This window comes from Leucopleurus acutus, assembly GCF_964270905.1.
Source record: "Leucopleurus acutus genome assembly, chromosome: 2".
NCBI classification, from domain to species: Eukaryota; Metazoa; Chordata; class Mammalia; order Artiodactyla; family Delphinidae; genus Leucopleurus; species Leucopleurus acutus.
In genome coordinates, this window is record NC_139143.1 from 77816369 (window position 1) to 77834198 (window position 17830).

The 17830-nt window shown below is 44.6% G+C and overlaps 1 protein-coding gene across 2 annotated transcripts in view; it reads right to left on the bottom strand.

Annotated features, from left to right (window-relative positions):
• Nucleotides 1-4706: 4706 nt before the first annotated feature.
• The window catches only part of LOC309957775 (putative olfactory receptor 10J6), a gene marked incomplete at both ends in the record, with an annotated part of 134383 nt that continues 121259 nt past the window's right edge, over nucleotides 4707-17830 (bottom strand). The window contains 2 exons of one of the 2 annotated variants that reach the window (XM_082833216.1): nucleotides 4707-5652; nucleotides 10390-10455. In XM_082833216.1, coding sequence (XP_082689342.1) covers nucleotides 4707-5636 — 930 coding nt within the window. Of the gene's footprint in view, nucleotides 5653-10389; nucleotides 10456-17830 lie in introns of those variants that run through there. The other variant, XM_082833217.1, reaches the window with a different exon arrangement.

Consider the following 17830-nt stretch of genomic DNA (forward strand, 5'->3'; position numbering starts at 1 on the left):
TTATCTTACTGTGTTTGGGGTCTCCTTTTTGCAGGCTGCAGGTTCATAGTTCCTCCTGTTTTTGATGTCTGTCTCCAGTGGCTAAGGTTGGTTCAGTGGGTTGTGTAGGCTTCCTAGTGGAGGGGACTAGTGCCTGTGTTGTGGTGGATGAGGCTGGATCTTGTCTCTCTAGTGGGCAGGTTCACGTCTGGTGGTGTGTTTGGGGGTGTCTGTGGCCTTATTATGATTTTAGGCAGCCTCTCTGCTAATGGGTGAGGTTGTGTTCCTGTTTTGCTAGTTGTTTGGCATAGGTTTTCCAGCACTGTGGCTTGCTGGTCGTTGAGTGAAGCTGGGTGCTGGTGTTAAGATGGAGGTCTCTGGGAGATTTTCGCCATTTGATATTATGTGGAGCTGGGAGGTCTCTTGTTGATCAGTGTCCTGAAGTTGGCTCTCCTACCTCAGAGGCAGAGCCCTGCCTCCTGGCTGGAGCACCAAAAGCTTTTCATCCACACGGCTCAGGATAAAAGGGAGAAAAAGTAGAGGGAATTAGTAGAAGTATGAGGAAAGAAAGAAGGAAAGGAGGGTAGGAAGGAAGGAAGAAAGAAAGAAAGAAGCAAAGAAGGAAAGAAGGCAAGAAGGAAAGAAAGGAGGGAGGGAGGTAGGGAGGAAGGAAGGAAGGAGGGAAAGAAGGAAAAAAGACAGAAAGGAAGAAGATACAGTAAAAATAAAATAAAATATAATAAAGTTATTGAATTAAAAAATTCTTATTTAGAAAAAAAAAAAGGGACGGAAAGAACCTTAGGACAAATGTTGGAAGCAAAGCTATACAGACAAAATCTTACACAGAAGCATACACATACACCCTCACTAAAAGAGGTAAATGGGGAAAAATCCTAAATCTTGCTGTCAGAGACCACCTCCTCAATTTGGGATGATTCGTTGTCTAAAGGAGGGAAGGAAGGACGGAAAGAAAGAAAGAAAGAACGAAGGTAAAGTATAATATTGTTATTAAAATTAATTATTAAGAAAAAAAAATTAAAAAAAAAACATGGACGGATAGAACCCTAGGACAAATGATGGAAGCAAGACTATACAGACAAGATCTCACACAGAAGCATACACATACACATTCACAGAAAGAGGAAAAGGGGAAAAAATCATAGATCTTGCTCCTAAAGTCCACTTCCTTAATTTGGGATGATTGGTTGTCTATTCATGTATTCCACAGGTGCAGGGTTATATCAAGTTGATTGTGGAGCTTTAATCCGTTGCTTCTGAGGCTGCTGGGAGAGATTTCCCTTTCTCTTCTTTGTTCTCACAGCTCCCAGGGCTAAGCTTTGGATTTGGCCCCGCCTCTGCGTGTAGGTCGCCGGAGGGCGTCTGTTTTTTGCTCAGACAGGATGGGGTTAAAAGAGCCGCTGATTCGGGGGCTCTGGCGCACTCAGGCCGGCGGGGACGGAGGGGCACAGAGTGCGGGGCGGGCCTGCGGTGGCAAAGGCCGGCGTGACTTTGCACCAGCCTGAGGCGCGCTGTGCGCTGTCCCGGGGAAGTTGTCCCTGGATCCCGGGAACCTGGCAGTGGCGGGCTGCACAGGCTCCGCGGAAGAGGGGTGTGGAGAGTGACCTGTGCTCGCACACAGGCCCCTCGGTGGCGGCAGCAGCAGCCTTAACGTCTCCCGCCCGTCTCTGGATTCCGCGCTTTCAGCCGCGGCTCGCGCCCGTCTCTGGATTCCGCGCTTTCAGCCGCGGCTCGCGCCCGTCTCTGGGGTTTGCGCTTTTAGCCGCGGCTCGCGCCCGTCTCTGGAGTTCCTTTAAGCAGCGTTCTTAAACCCCTCTCCTCACGCCCCAGGAAACAAAGAGGGAAGGAAAAGTCTCCTGCCTCTTCGGCAGGTGCAGGCTTTTCCCCGGACTCCCTCCCGGCTAGCTGTGGTGCACTAACCCCTTCAGGCTATGTTCAAGCCGCCAACCCCAGTCCTCTCCCTGCGCTCTGGCCTCAGCTCGCAGCCCCGCCCGCCCCGGCGGGTGAACAGACAAGCCTCTCGGGCTGGTGAGTGCCGGTCGGCACCGATCCTCTGTGCGGGAATCTCCCCGCTTTGCCCTCCGCACCCGTTGCTGCGCTCTCCTCCGCAGCTTCGAAGCTCCCTCCTCCGCCTCCCGCAGTCTCCGCCCGCGAAGGAGCTTCCTAGTGTGTGGAAACTTTTCCTCCTTCACAGCTCCCTCCCACTGGCGCAGGTGCCGTCCCTATTCTTTTGTCTCTGTTTTTTCTTTTGCCCTACCCATGTACGTGGGGAGTTTCTTGCCTTTTGGGAGGTCTGAGGTCTTCTGCCAGCCTTCAGTAGGTGTTCTGTAGGAGTTGTTCCACGTGTAGATGTATTTCTGGTGTATCTGTGGGGAGGAAGGTGATCTCCGCGTCTTACTCTTCCGCCATCTTCCGCCTTCCCCTATCCTAATATAATTTTGCACAAAGAAGTTTTGGGGCAAATAAGAAAAATCAACAAATTGCCTAGGTGGGAATGAGGTAAATGATACTGCTCTAGAAAATGTAAGGCAGCATTTATAAACAGGATAACAGCACAGGATAAATAGGTAAGGGCATTAAAACTGTTTTTGATGGCTAGTGAGGCAGAATGAAAAACATTATCTTCATAAAATGTGCTGATGGGGATAGAGCCAGGACCTGAACTCAGGACTTGTGATTCCAGGTCATCTACCCTTCCTACCATACAATGCAGCAGCTTATTATCTAAAAAAAGCAGCACATATATTTTTATAAATTGCACATGTAGTTGAGTCATTGTAGGCAACAGATCTGGAGAAGGAGATGTTTTTCCTTCAAGGTTTCAGACTCATCTTTTCTGGCAGCTCTGCTTGGGCCCAACTCTGATGTTTAACTTCTGATTACACATGGGGCATGTGATGTATCTGTTGTTGTGGGCATTTAGATGGAGGAAGAACACTGGAGAAACCTTTGGTCTTTGATCCCTGGACTGCTGAAAGAATGGCTTCATGGAGAAGTTGAAAGGGAGTAATGGGCAGGGGGAGGCAGCCTCTGCAGCTGCACATGGTTAGAACAGGTTTGACCACCACCCAGCTTCTCATTGTTACCCCACTTTCCTGCTCAGACTGACCGTCCCTGTCCCACAGCCTTCCTTCTTCATACAAAAGGACAGATCTAAGAGCAGTTGCTAGTCCAGAGGGAATTGAGGAGGATGGGTAACAATTAAGAGTCAGCCCTATAGGTAGTCTTGGTGGTAGTGAGAGGGGGTCCGTTTATAGTGTCAAGGAGACTCATTCTCATTCTGGAGGAAGACATGCGTCTATTCCTCAGGGGATGTCGTCTATGAGTGTGGGGGGGGGATGGCTGCAGGGTGGACTGATCCTGAGAGCAATGTCAGGGAAGACCTATGACAAGTCCAGGACTCTCAGACCGAGCTCTTGACCTCTCAAAAGCTTCTGTAGGAAGCCTTGCTTCTTATGCTGCAGAAATTTCAAAGACACTGGACAGAAACTAGAAAGAGATGACCAGACCTTGAAAGAAGTATGGTCTTCCCACCTAGGATCTCAAAAGTCTGTAAAGCTAGATCGTACTCTAGATGAACTCCTTGGATGTTACCTACCCCTTCTCAGTAGAGGGAAAGGAAATCACTCCCTTCAGTAAGAAGACAAAGAACATTAAGGGATGAGCAGAGAAACGTTTTTAACACAAAATACTTTAGTAGAAAGATGCACGGACAAAAGAGCCTTTGACTCCCCCTAGCACCACCCAAGGCAACAGTATAGCAGGTAGGTACCAGTGGCATGAAACCAGAAAAACTCCCGGGAAGCCCTGGGGAAAAACATGGTTTCCTTAAAGAGACACTAGTAGAAGTAGAGATTATTTTCTTTTTAGCCTTTTTTGGTGAATTGAGTGATTAAACAAATCTCTGAACTACTTCTGACTGCTGGTGCTGTTGGTTTTGTTCTATTTTTTCTTTTTGGTGTTATCCAGGAAGTGCCGTGGTGTGTGCCAATGAAGAATACCTTTATGATTCTCACTCCAAATAGGGTAGAGCTCTTTTTTGAACAACTTGTTATTCTTCATAATGACTAGAGAGAAGCTGACTCCATGGAGAGAACCAGCAGCCAGAGAGAACTGGATTAGCACAGAGAGACAAGAGCTGTTCACCATTTACAGCCTTGGTCAGCATTCTGAAGACCATATTGGATGGAAGCAAAGCCTCTAGGGTAAACCAAATAATAAAGGCTGAAATTTCAAGGGCTAAACCAGTGATTTCCAACTTTCTTAATTAAAAAAAATAACATGCATCTCACCTTTCCCAAAGGTTCTGGTATAATTTTCTTCCTTACTGTTTACTATTATCCTGCTGGGAAGATTTTATCCAGTTTTATTTTCTGTAGGTTGTATTTTGAAAGTAATAGAGATTTAAAAAATTTTTTTCAAACATAAAATGACCACATTTAATATGCTTTTAAGAAGTCCCCTGCCTTACCCTGGAAATCTGGTATGCTTTTTAAAAAATCATGCCCACCTTCCTCACCTCTTAAATACCCAGTTGAAAATGCCTGGACAAAAGTTTGAAATATGTGGAGACAAAGATGATGATTTTTGTAATAAGGGTGCTGAAGCAAGTTGTGCACATCTCATTACAGGATAGACTGCACAGGACAGACTTGTGAGGTTGGATGCAATGAGAACACATACTGCTCTTTATAAAAAGGGTTAGTGGATTAAGAAATGTTTCTGCCCACAGCTCTGTGTAGGGAATCCTTGACCTTCTTGTTCCTCAGACTGTAAACAACACAGTTCAGAAGGGGAGTGATGATGGTGTAGGTCACTGAGAGAAGGAGGTCTTGTTCTACAGAATTTTCTGACTTAGGCTTGAGGTAGTCAGTGGAGGCACAGCTGTAGTGGACCATGACCATGGTGAGGTGGGAGGCACATATGGCAAAGGCCTTCTTCTGGCCCTTGGCTGAGGCGGTATTGAGGATGGTGGAGATGATAAGAACGTAGGAGATGAAGACCAGGCCCATGGGAACCAGGATCACTGATAAACTGACAACAAAATTGATGATCTCATTGACAGTGGTATCAATCCGGGAGAGTTTTATGACAGGGAGGATGTCACAGAAGAAATGACCAACCACTCTGTGACAAAATGGTAAGGTAAATATGGATGTCACCTGGACAGCTGCCATGGCCAGGCCAGTGCTGAAGGCTCCACACATCAGCTGGACACACACCCTCTTGCTCATGATGAGTGTATATCTCAGGGGGTTACAGATGGCCACATGGTGGTCATATCCCATCACTGTGAGCAGAAAGCAGTTGTTGATGGCTAAGGTAACAAAGAAGAACACTTGAGTGGTACAGCCTGCCAAGGAGATTGGCTGGTTCTGGGCTATGAGGCCGGAGAGCATCCGTGGAATGGTGACCAATGTGTACACAGTCTCTGAACTGGCCAAGATGCTCAGGAAGAAGTATATGGGCATGTGGAGGTGACAATCAATGTGGATAATGGTCACGATGATGGCATTGCCAGCCAGGGTTAATGTATACAGGATGAGAAAAACTGCAGAGAGGGTGATCTGGTGTTCATGGAATCTGGAGAATCCTAGGAAAATGAACTCTGTCACTTCTGTGAGGTTTTTTCTCTGCATTCTTCAGTTTCAGTGCCTGAAAGCAATGCAGGGAGTCAACATGGAGAAATTCCCATCGTGGCCTCTAAAACAGGGATAGAGAGAGAAGTGTGGGGACACACACACACACGCGCACACACACACACACACACCCACATGCACGCACACACACACGAGTCTATTTCCTCACTGTATAATCAGGAGGGTGCTGGCATAGCTCTATGGCTACTTTAGCTTCCTCCCTTTATTCAATTTTTACTGTCTCCTTAATCTTTTCTTAAGCCTCTAGGGAATGACCAATATGTGAGACTACTTCACATATCCTTTCAAGTTCTTATCCTGAATATGTTGTTGTTTTTGTAGAGCGTGGATGGAAGGTTGTTTCTTTTAATGACATGTAAGCTGCAGGGCACCTGAGCCTCCACCATCCCAGCTTTGCCTTTGTTTATCTTCTAGGGAAAGTACGAGAAGCTGGCACAACAAAATGGAGACGAAAGAGTTAGACTTACTGAATTAAAATCACTGGTGCCACTTAGGAAAAACTTCTGGGAACAGTGTACAGGGAGCAGAATTAATCTCAGGAGAGCTGGTCTTTAGGGACACGTTAGTGGGAGTGAAGTTGAGGTATTGGGGGCTCAGCCAGGATGGTCTAGATGAGACAAACCGTTGGCAAAGTTGCTTTGTTGTAAAAGTATTAACAGGGATTTGAGGGTTTAGGTGTGAGTAAAATAAGGAGAAAAGGGGGAAATTGTTGGAAAAGAGAGGAGGACCAGCAACATGTCAGAAGGCTGAACCTTTAATGAAAGAAAGAACCGATTTCTTTTAGGCAGAGGGAATTTTAAAAATAAAAGAGGTGTAATAATTGACTTTAAATTGTTTGCTAAACTATATTGTGATGTAAAACCCCCCAAGAGCCCCAAACTTTCATTTACAGCTGTCATATGTACAATCTTGAGCTAGTGGTATGTGGAAAAGTGGAGAGAGTTGGGTGATGGCAGTGCAGAAAAAGGGTACCATATGCAAGAGGTAAAATCCAGAGGGAGGAAGAAAACTTCTTGCTAGTAATGATTGGAAGAAGTACAGGGCCTCTCTTGTCCTATCTTCCCCCTTGCAAGCACACACAATATTTCCTGGAAGTTTGGTGAGGGACTCTGGGATCGCCACCACATATCATATGGTGGTTTGAACAATTTTCTGCAAAGAACAAGATAACACTAGCAGGCTGGAGGATTTTGTCAAATCTAGGAAACTTACAGTAGCAATCTAGAAAACATTCTAGATTCTTAGTGAATCTAGATTCCTAGGAATCTGGGAAACACAATCTAGAAAATGTTGTGGATATTCTGGAAAGTACCATTGTGGGAAATAAGAAGGTAGACATTTAAAGTAGAAATGAGTGTGCCACTAATTAAAGTAATTTATGTTAAGAGGCTGCCAAGATACCAATTGGATAGGTAGAGGTGAAAGAGTGTCAGTGCAACTCTAAGCAGCTTTTTAGGAAGGATGAGGTAGAGCTGTAGAACTGTGGCTACTTAAAATTAAAGGAAAAATTCAGTTCATCAGTCTCAGTAGCCACATTTCAAGTGCCCAAAAGCAACACATGAATAGTGGCTACTCTGTTGGGCAGCAAGAATATCAAACATTTCCTTCCTTGGTGAAAGTTGTGTTGAACAATGCTACTCTAATGTACTTCCATATACAGATGTGTGGAATGCATTAAATAAGAGCAACAGAAAAGCTATATAAAGAACAATAACACGGTGGGTTGCCATATGGTTAAAAGTGTCTGTGTGTGTGAATGCATATATTTATATATGCAAAAAGTCTGAAAGAATATACAGCTGATATTATCACGGGTTGACCGTTATCTTCAGGTGGGGGTGAGATTATAGGAATCTCACCTATAATATATGGTGAGATTATGAGGATTATGGCCCTTATTTTAATTTTGAGCATAAATGTATAGCTCATAGATAGTTTAGAGAAGTCAAGGAAGATGACAACTGAGAACAGATATTAGATCGAGGAAGAAGGAGGTCACTGGTGAGGTACTGGCCAGTTTCAGTAGAGTCTTGGGCTGGAAAGCCTGGTTACAGGGAGGAAACAAAAAAGAACTTTTAACATGTCATTGATGAGAACAGCAGATCGTATGTGCCTTTCCCCTTTCCTGATGAGCCTATTGCAGTGAGTTACAAAAAATGGTTAAGAAAGTATTAAGCCAGGAAAGCCATAGACATATTTGGAGTAGGGAAGAAGAAGAAAAGCTGAACTGAGTCAGGAGGAGGAAGAAAATCCCTGGTGTCTTTAGGGCCTGAAAAGTACAGCTTTCACCCCGAATCAGCTGGATTTGCTATAAGTATACCTCAGGTAAAAATAAAGTTACTTTCCTTGAATAAATTGTAAAGTTATAAACAGGATGGCTGATGACCAGGGAATGTGGCCCAGGTACATAAGCCCAGGAGAAAAAGAGGGGTGAGAAATAAGTTTATTGCCTGTGGTGAACATTTGAATTGGATTGAACAGACAATGAACGACTATCTTAAGGCAGGATATTCTTAGAACTTGAGGGAAAAAATGCAAAAAGAAGGCCAGCTCAAGACACGTGGGAGCACATAATGCAAATGTTCAATGCAAATGTTCAAAGCAGCGTTCTTTCTGTGTTAGTAGTTATTTAGAGGCAAGTTGTGTAGTAGGTGAGGGAAGGGTGATGTTCTGCCACTAGGAGGAGCTATCATTTCTCCTTCCAGAGGAACTCAGGCACAGCCCAAGCTTCCACATGCCCTTTAGCCAAAATAAACAAAGAGCTCTGTAGTGAGTGGGATTCACCCTCCATAAAGTGCACTTTGGTGGTTAGCTGTACTTCCTAGAGTAGGTGTCACACGCTCATCACTCTTGGAATATTTTTCCAAGTATTCCTCCCGACCATTGCTGTCCACATCAGGAGTTCTAGGGTGTGGTTCACTCCGTCTTGTCACATCTCCAGGGATGTTTTAGCATTAAAGACTAAGAATACAGATTAAGAGCAATTGCCTCCTATCTCACTTTTTAACCTGTCTCTTTTTTTTCTTTTTTTTTCTTTTTTTTTTTTTTTTTTGCGGAACGTGGGCGTCTCACTGTCGTGGCCTCTCCCGTTTCGGAGCACAGGCTCCGGACGCACAGGCTCAGCGGCCATGGCTCACGGGCCCAGCCGCTCCGCGGCATGTGGGATCTTCCCGGACCGGGGCACGAACCCGTGTCCACTTCATCGGCAGGCGGACTCTCAACCACTGTGTCACCAGGGAAGCCCTAACCTGTCTCTTTTTGAAGTGCAATCCAAAATTGTTACTGTCAAGGACTGTGTGGCTGAAATGACCAACACAGGGCTGTTACTGACCCTGGAGGTGAGGCAGGCCCCAGTGAAGGAGATGGGGAAGTATGGGATGTGGGAGTAGATCGCATTGTGAGTCCTCCTGGGGTGTCTTCCATTCTTGCATGGAAGACATTGGGTGAACAGACCCCAGTGTTCACCTTCGGAGGGGAGGTGAGGATAGGTTGTAGAGAGCACCACGGTGCCGAAGAAGTGTGTGGAACGGGCAGGTCAGTTCCACTGGTGGAGATTGGCTGGGATGAGTTGTCAGCAGTTGGAACGGGTGTCAATGAACTTAAGGATGATTTTAGCACCAGATGGCTGCCTCCTCTTTTCCCCCTGGTTGCTCTTTTGAGTCACCCTAGCCAGAAGTGACTGCAGCTGGGCACTGGAGCAGCAGCCCTTCTACCACCCAAATCTGGTTCCTGTCTGTGCCTGAACCCTCGGGGTGTTTCTGTGTGAGGGACACACCAGTAGACAATCTCAAAAGCATAGTATAGAATAGAAAGAAGCTTTCAAAATGATTTAAATACTCCAGAAGGACAAAAGCCCTGTGGGGGAGTAAGAATACTGAAATCTGCCCATGCATCAAAATTTTAGTCATGAAGCCGATACTCTGACTAGAGGAAAAAGAAAAATAAGATAGAGGGGAAAAATAATTTGAGGGTATAAAGGAAATACCATTTGCAAGGGGAAGAAATTATGACAAAACTCATGGGTACTTAAAATTATCTACATCTTTATAAGCAAAATCTGTGCCTAGAAACAGAATCTGTTTTAAAAAGTAAAATATGCAAGGTAGTCGAAGTCTCTATAATTATAATTTTGTGTTAAAAAGAGTTGTGCAGCTAAAAAAATAATGACATTGTCTTTTGGCCAAACTTGCCATCCTGTCCTTTCCTTTCTTTTCCTTTCATTAAACAAAATAGGTGTAAGGATCCAGGAATGGAGGAGTTGACTTCTTAAGAAAATGGTGATTATGTGAACTATTTGAATAAACAAGAGAATGATGACTTTTCTTTGGGACAGAAGCCTTCTCATACTCAAAGGAATTCCCCCACCTTCTTGAGTCTGTAGAATCTGCCTGTGCTCTTTTCTGGTTTTAGAGCATAGCAGGCAATTATGACTTACTTACAAGACGTCACTGCAATGCCAAGAAAACTGATTGTCATTTTTTTGCGAGAAGAAATAATAGAATCTTGGTACCTTACAAAACTCAGCCTTATTAGGTTCTAGGTCAGTCTTATTACATTATTAGGTCACTTACAGTTCCCTGCACTCTGTTTGAAGCACAGGGTGACACATTCGCCCTGAGCACCTCTGACCTTCGAGGAGCTGCCCCTTTAAATCTGATTTGGAAGGGACTCTCAGAGGAGAATTCCTGTTGTCTAGCTCTTGTCTCCAGGGTTCATTTGCCAAGAGACTTACTGTGCATCCCGTGGGTCTGCGTGGAGTCAGAATCCAGAAATGAGCTGGGAGATCTCATTACAAATGGATCATGCAGGGAATATTGGGCAAGCTTTGGTCTCACATGGCCTGGTTCTTTCTTTTTCTCCTGGAGAAAAATAGCTCAACTCAGACAAAGATGTGTTGAATGTCACATGGCACTATCTTTTGTTCTTTTGAATCCATGTTAGTGTGTTGCCCTTGTTTAGTTACTATTGGTGAAAATGCACTTATATAAAAGTCAGATGTGGTGCCCCTCAGTGTCTATGGGAAGAACTTATCCCATTTCTGCTACTAGCAGGAGACATACACGGGTTTGGTTAGGGAAGGTTTAGGGTTGGGAGCAGAGACTGAAAATAGAGCATGAATGTTTCTTTTTGTTTGTAGGAATATACCAAGAAGTTTAAGGCAGATGATTTGAAGTTTTAGGTGGTAATTCTCATTTTCCTTTATGTCTTAGTTGACACTTAGCACTTACTTGGTGCCAGAACGTGTACTGAGTAGGTGCTGTGAATGTCTCATCACATCTACTCCTCACAAGAACCCCATGAGGTTACAATGAGAAGTTACTGTAGCAGCTAGAGCTCTGGATGAAATGCTTGACATTTGTCTTTGCCTCCTTGCTCCAGACACAGTTGGATCAGCCCCTTGTAGACTATGGGCCTCAGTGTAACTTATCAATAACATTAGATTAGTTTTGCTTTGTATCCTGTGGTTGTATGTGACATGATGTGTGTACCTTGACCACTGCCCCAACGTATGGTGGAACCGCTTTGCATCTCCCATATTGAACTCACAGAAGAATGGCCACAGCCAGACAAAACCTAAGTGGACAATTCTGGAGCACAAATGGAGTTTAGTTTATAAGTTAATCAGCTATTTAGTCACATCAAGGTAAGGATTAAAGGTGAGTCAGGTTATGTTTCAGTTTTCCTTATGTTCTTCGAATGTTCTTGGATACCTGTTCTTTTTAGATAGAGGAAGTACCATGAAGGCCTAGAAAATCTCCATGTTACTCTCCAAAGATGACTATACATTGCTGCTTTCTAGTGAGGACAAGAGAAAATCTCTTTTTTTTATCCTCACTCAACTCGAGTCTGAACTAAGGCATATCCCAGACTCAAGGAGACCTTGTTGCTTTAACCTCAGACCTCCCCACAGTTCCCATATAAAACATAGAGAAAGCTTCAAGCCCTCTCATTAGGGCAAGGTCCTTTATAGACTTTTCTGGTAAGCCCAGCCCTGGGGCCGTGTTGCTAAATGCTCCAACCTACTTTACTGGGTCTGGTGGCTGCCTCTTTGTCCATCCTGGGTGAATGGACGTATGAGTTAGAAGTAATCACTTGGAGACTTCCCTGGTGGCAGAGTGGTTAAGAATCTGCTTGCCAAGGCAGGGGACATGGGTTCGAGCCTTGGTCCGGGAAGATCCCACATGCTGTGGAGCAGCTAAGCCCGTGTGCCACAACTACTGAGCCTGTGCTCTAGAGCCTGTGAGCCACAACTACAGAAACCGTGTGCCACAACTACTGAAGCCCACGTGCCTAGAGACTGTGCTCCGCAGCAAGAGAAGCCACCACAATGACAACCCCATGTACCACAATGAAGGGTAGCCCCTGCTCGCTGCACTTAGAGAAAGCCTGTGTGCAGCAACGAAGACCCAATGCAGCTATAAATAAATAAATAAATAATAGGTAAATAAAGTAATTACTCGGTTATTCTGAAGCCCCACTGGATGCTGTCTTTTGGCTTCATATTCTGTTATCTGTGGACAAAGCCTACCTTACTTCTCATACGCAGGCAAATTTTCTTTGGGGTCCTTGCTTCTCTGAGAAGGGACTTAATATCTGTTGAGGATATGCCAGACACTCTGCTCCATGGTTTTCGTAGTAATGAAAATAACTAATAATAACATCTCACAATTATTTTGTAGTGTTATAATTGGGAAGCCAATTGCTACGCTAAGAGTTGTATCTTAAAGGGGTAAGCGGAGACCAGATTATGGGGGGGAACCCATAATACTAATGGTTGACTATTGTGAAAGCCGCTCAACCTCTCTGAACCTTGCTTTCCTTTTCTTCAAAACAAAGATAAAACTATCCACCTCACGGTGTTATTGTGAGCATAAATGGGATACTATAATATGCATAAAGTGTGTGGAAAAATGGCTGGATGGTTATTGTCATTTTGAATCTTTTTATGGATATCACCATGTCTTTCTCATATTATAGCTATTAGTGTATTTATCTCTTATCCTCTCTTGATTAAGGCTGAGCATTAGGTCTTATTCCTTTTTATATCACCTGTTTTACTTAACTATTATTTCTGCACATGAAAGGAGCCCAGTGTATATTAGTGGAATCACATGATTCAAGCAGGGTGGGGACTTTTTCATAGAACAGTAGTAAACAGAAAGTAGAATCCAATTGAGTAATATAAGCAAATCTGCTGTAAGTAAGAGCTGGGAGATAACCTTTACTGGGAACCCAGGTACTAGGCTCTTCCCTTTCCCATATGTTAATTAATGAATGCCATAAAATTTAGAGAATATAGAGTCCAGCAACTGCTTCTAGTTTTTATCAAAAATTACTAAAGTATCATTCTGTCCACCAAAGATGGTTTGGAGATCAGTGTAGAAGAGCATCTTCTCTAATGGGAGATGAGGCTATGGAGCTGGCCTGGGGGATGATAAGTGTATATGACTGATAGGATCCAGTGCCAAAGTTTATAGCTGGATGTGAAAATATATGTTCAGCCACTGTGAAGAGACCAGCTGGGTTGGAAAGTAGGTTTCAGAGTAGAATGGGAAGAAGGGAGGGGAGGTGGGGCCTGATTCTGTTCTTTAGTTTCCTTCTCTCAAATATGTTTCTTACGCCTTGGAGGAAACTAGCCTGAGCTTCAGTAGCAGCCAAAGTGGAAACTGTGGATTCTTTCTGTTGCAGGAAGGAAGGTTCTGATGTCAGAATATAGGAAAATGAATCCTGGGTCTGTATAACTGAGTTGAGTTCTCAAGGTGAGCCAACCCCTGTGCTTGCTGAGAGGTTCCTGGGTACCTTCCTGCCAGTGAAAATTCAGGTGAGAGGTGTTGGTTCCTGTCTGGGTGGCTCTGGAAAGACTGAGGATAGGGGAGGAAAGATGGCAAGTGTTGAATAGAAGCAGGGTCACCCATGTGCCTCAAGTAGCATTGTCCTGGTGACATCAGCTGGCATGCAGTAAAGTGTGCCTTCAGAGAGGATGGGAGGAGAGGGCACTGCCGCAAAGAGGGCGTGGCATACACTCAGATCTGGAAGGAGGCAGAGATGCGAGACCTAACTGAAGATTACCTGAGGGATTAAAGAATACTTGAAAGATTCCTTCTAAGGCCTGGGGTATTTATGGAAGACAAAGTCACAGTAACCACTGGGAGAGCCTGGATAGGAAGAGATTGAAGGAGAAAAGAACATGGGGTCAGAGAAGAGAAGAGGATTTTGGTGCTAATAAAGAATTATTTGCCATATGTTCTGTTGGCTGTAAGGAAATTTAAGAGCATTTACTTGTAGTAGATGGAAAGAGGCAATGGAGACAGCAAGAGTAACTGATAATCATCCTGATGGGTGGTTGAATAAAATCAAAGGTAAATAATCTTAGACTGATGGCAGAGTCTTATGGTAAAAGAAAAAGGGCAAATCTGAGATTAAAAAAAAAAAGATACATAGAGTAAACTCTAATTTGGTCCCATATTTTAAACTTCTGGTTGCATATGATTTGGAAAAATATGGTGTTATTTGTGCAGATAAAACAATTGAGAGGGCGTTCATCTGGAGGAGGTGGAGGGTAGATGATAAGTTTGGTTTCTAAAATGCTAAATTTGAAATGATAGTATGACCTACACGTAGAACAGGCCAGTGGAGAACTTGAAATATGTGAGTGCCACTTGAGATTAGAAATAGAGGTTTCAGAGGAATCAACGTATAAGTGATGATGAAACAGAAAAAGATTATCTCTTTCAGTGGAAGGGAGAAGAGAGCAAAGGTCAAGGAACCAAGTACTGATGTGAGGGAACATTTGGGTTCCTAGGGTTGGAAGCAAGGGAAGAGTCAGGGAGAAAGACAAAAAGTAATGTTTGGTAGAGGGAAGGATGGTGTGTATAGTGTCATGGAAACCAAGTTAATGTAAGTTTCCAGGAGGCAGTGTCCAGTGGTATTAAATGCATCAGAGAGATCTAAGTAGAAAGGATGCTGGATTTAGCAATAAAAGTTTCATCGGTGACCTTTGAAAGAGCAATTTCCTTAAAGGGTGTGTGACAGGAGCCACATTGCAGAGGATGATGGAGGGAGAAAAAGGGAGGTCTTCCCTTCCTTAGGAACCTGTGCAGTAATTCTGACAAGGATCAAAAGGAAAGAAGCAAGATTTCTATTGGGGACTCAGGATGCATTGTGTGTTTCCCATGCAGATTACAGATTGTCTGTTTTTGACAGAGAGGCTGTTGTGTCTCTGCTTCCCACTGCATAACGTTTCACCCAGTGACAGAGAAAAATCAGTGTTCACCTGAGATTATCACTGACCTTTCCACCAAAGAAGCGATTTCAGACTCTAAATGCCAGCTCCAGGCTGCTCGCTGACTCCTACCTGCCCTTCCCAATTCTGGCACATGGACCTCTCCCTTTCTAGGTCCTGTTGGTACATGGGAGTCTTCCCTTGATCTCAGTTCTTTGGTCTTAATCTCAGGGTTCATTTATAAAAGAAATTCCCTGATGAATTTGTCATTATCTCCTTTTGGGTTCAGGCCTCTGTCTAGATCAGCCTCCCTCAATGAAATCTCACTTCTGATTTCAGAATTCAACTGTCCTGCGCCTCTAGAATGTCACAATATCCATTTCTCAGTCTTTCTGCTTCTCTACATCCCTCAATTATCACTCATGTATTTGGCATCACTCATCTTCAACCTCATATTTATAAAATTCATCTTGATGGCTGAAATGGAATTTTTTAATCCATTAAAATTTTTTATTCATTGGAACCCACTGGCCATAAGCACCTCCTTGCTGTTCATCATCCCTCTGTGAGAACAGCATCTGGGGGAGGAGCTGTGAAAAGAAGAAAAAATATAATGGCAGGAACTCGATGTGACTGTGTCTTAAGTATGTTGAAGAGAAAAGTTCCCCTCTCTATGTATAGGAATGCATTTCTCAGTCTGTAGTGACAGAGAATACATGCACTGAAGAAACGTGGGCAGATTTCTCACTTGGGCGGCTGCAAGAGGTCTTAGCTAGAGCTGTCTTGTTTCACTCTTGTCATCTTATCTTGCCCTATGTCATGTTTCTGCCCAGAACCTAGAGTCCATGTCAGTACAAGAGAATTTTCCCATGTTCACCCATTTAATTCACATCCTTAAAACTACAGAATATAGAGAAAGAAGCTCACAGAAGCTGACAGAGTTCACCTTGACGGACACCTCCATCGTCGTGAGTGCTGTTGTGCGAATCTTCACCTTGTCAGGAAATGCCACTGTCCTGGTTCTCACCACATTGGCCACATCCTTCTTCCTGAGCACAGAGGCTAGTTCAGAGACCATATACATTGGTCCTCATTCCCTAGTACCCTCAAGTCTCATGTCTCAGAACAATCCTGTTCTTTGTCGTCTTGACCATCACCAGCTGTTATGCGGTCATCTGAAAATCTTTGAGGTGTAGAGTTTGTGAACAAGGGGGTGTGTGCCCGGTTGGTGTGTGTTTTCTTTAGTACTGGCCCAGGTATAACAGCTGTCTAGATGTCATCCCTGTTCCACTTATATTTCTGTGATGCTGTGGTGGCCTATTTCTTTTGTGATCTCCCTCCTGCCATGAAACACTCCTTTATTGCCACTCCTATCCAGGAAGTAAACAGTTTTTTTTTTTTTTTTTTTTTTGTGGTACACGGGCCTCTCTCTGTTGTGGCCTCTCCCGTTGCGGAGCACAGGCTCTGGACGCGCAGGCTCAGCGGCCATGGCTCACGGGCCTAGCCGCTCTGGGGCATGTGGGATCCTCCCGGACCGGGACACGAACCCGTGTCCCCTGCATCGGCAGGCAGACTCTCAACCACTGCACCACCAGGGAAGCCCTGAATAAACAGTTTTTTATTCCCCACACATATGTTCAGGCTTCATGGGCTTGGTTTACATTTCCTGCACTGAAGCCCTCATCACCTCCACCATGCTTTGAATCACTTCATCTCTGGGCTTTGCCACCTGTACCTCCCACCTCACCATGGTCATTGCCTGATATGTTTGTGCCTCTATCACTTACCTCAAGACCGAGCTGGTCAATTCAGTAGAAAATAGACCATCTCTGAGACCTACACCATCATCTCTCTGCTGTTGGACCCTGTTGTTTACAGTGTGGGGTACATGGAGGCCAAGGATACCATGTACAGAGCTATAGACAGAAGCATTTCTTAACAGATTGACTAATTTCATCAGGAGACCTTTAGTCCTGGCCAATGATTTTCCTCTTTACCAACATTTCATAGCTCATGTGTAGACCAGATAGAAAGCTGTGTTGTGAACTGGTTCAAGCACTTAACCTGCTCTTCTACTCATGCTCCAGAAAGAAGGCAGAAGCCAGGCTTTCTGATCAGGGTACACGTGACTGCCGAGACGGCAATACTCCAGGAGCACTTTGACGACTTCTTCTTATGTGGGGGCATTTTAATTGAAAATCCTCCTGGCTCCCACCTCACCTGGCCATTTGGTACTTGACTTTTGCCTGTGCGTGGAGCAGACCCAGTGATGGTGACCCAGTGACTTCAGTTAAAGAATCCCAGGGACCACCTGAGACTGTCCCTACTTCCATGATCTCAGTTATATGATCCTTAATGGGCATTTCAAAAAGACTCTCCTTAACCATTTGCTGATTGAAAAATAAATAGTTGCAACGAGAGAGGCCCTTCTTTCCATGAATTCATCCCCACTGGCCACTTAAATAGTGTGCGTTTAGGGGTGGAGTACCCTTTACTTTTATAGGAGAAAACAAAGACCCTTTAAAACAACATTATTATTGCAGCCCTGGAAACTGAGCACAGGGAGAACAGAGGGGTGTCTCTTCTCAAGGAATGGTGCCTTCATCGAGAACTCCTCTTCTCAGAAATTTCTTGTCCCTCTAAAGCGGGGGGTCCCCAACCCCCGGGCCACGGACAGATACCCGTCCGCAGCCTGTTGGGAACCGGGCCACACAGCAGGAGGTGAGCGGCGGGTGAACGAGCGAAGCTTCCTCTGCCGCTTGCTCCCCATAACTTGCATTACTGCCTGAACTGTCCGCACCCCACCCCCCACCCGGTCCGTGGAAAAATTGTCTTCCACAAAACCGGTTCCTGGTGCCAAAAACGTTGGGGACCCCCGTTCGAAAGCCTTTGAGAATTGTTAATTCCATAATGGCTATGTGGTAGCTATTTGGAGTGGCAATGGCTAATT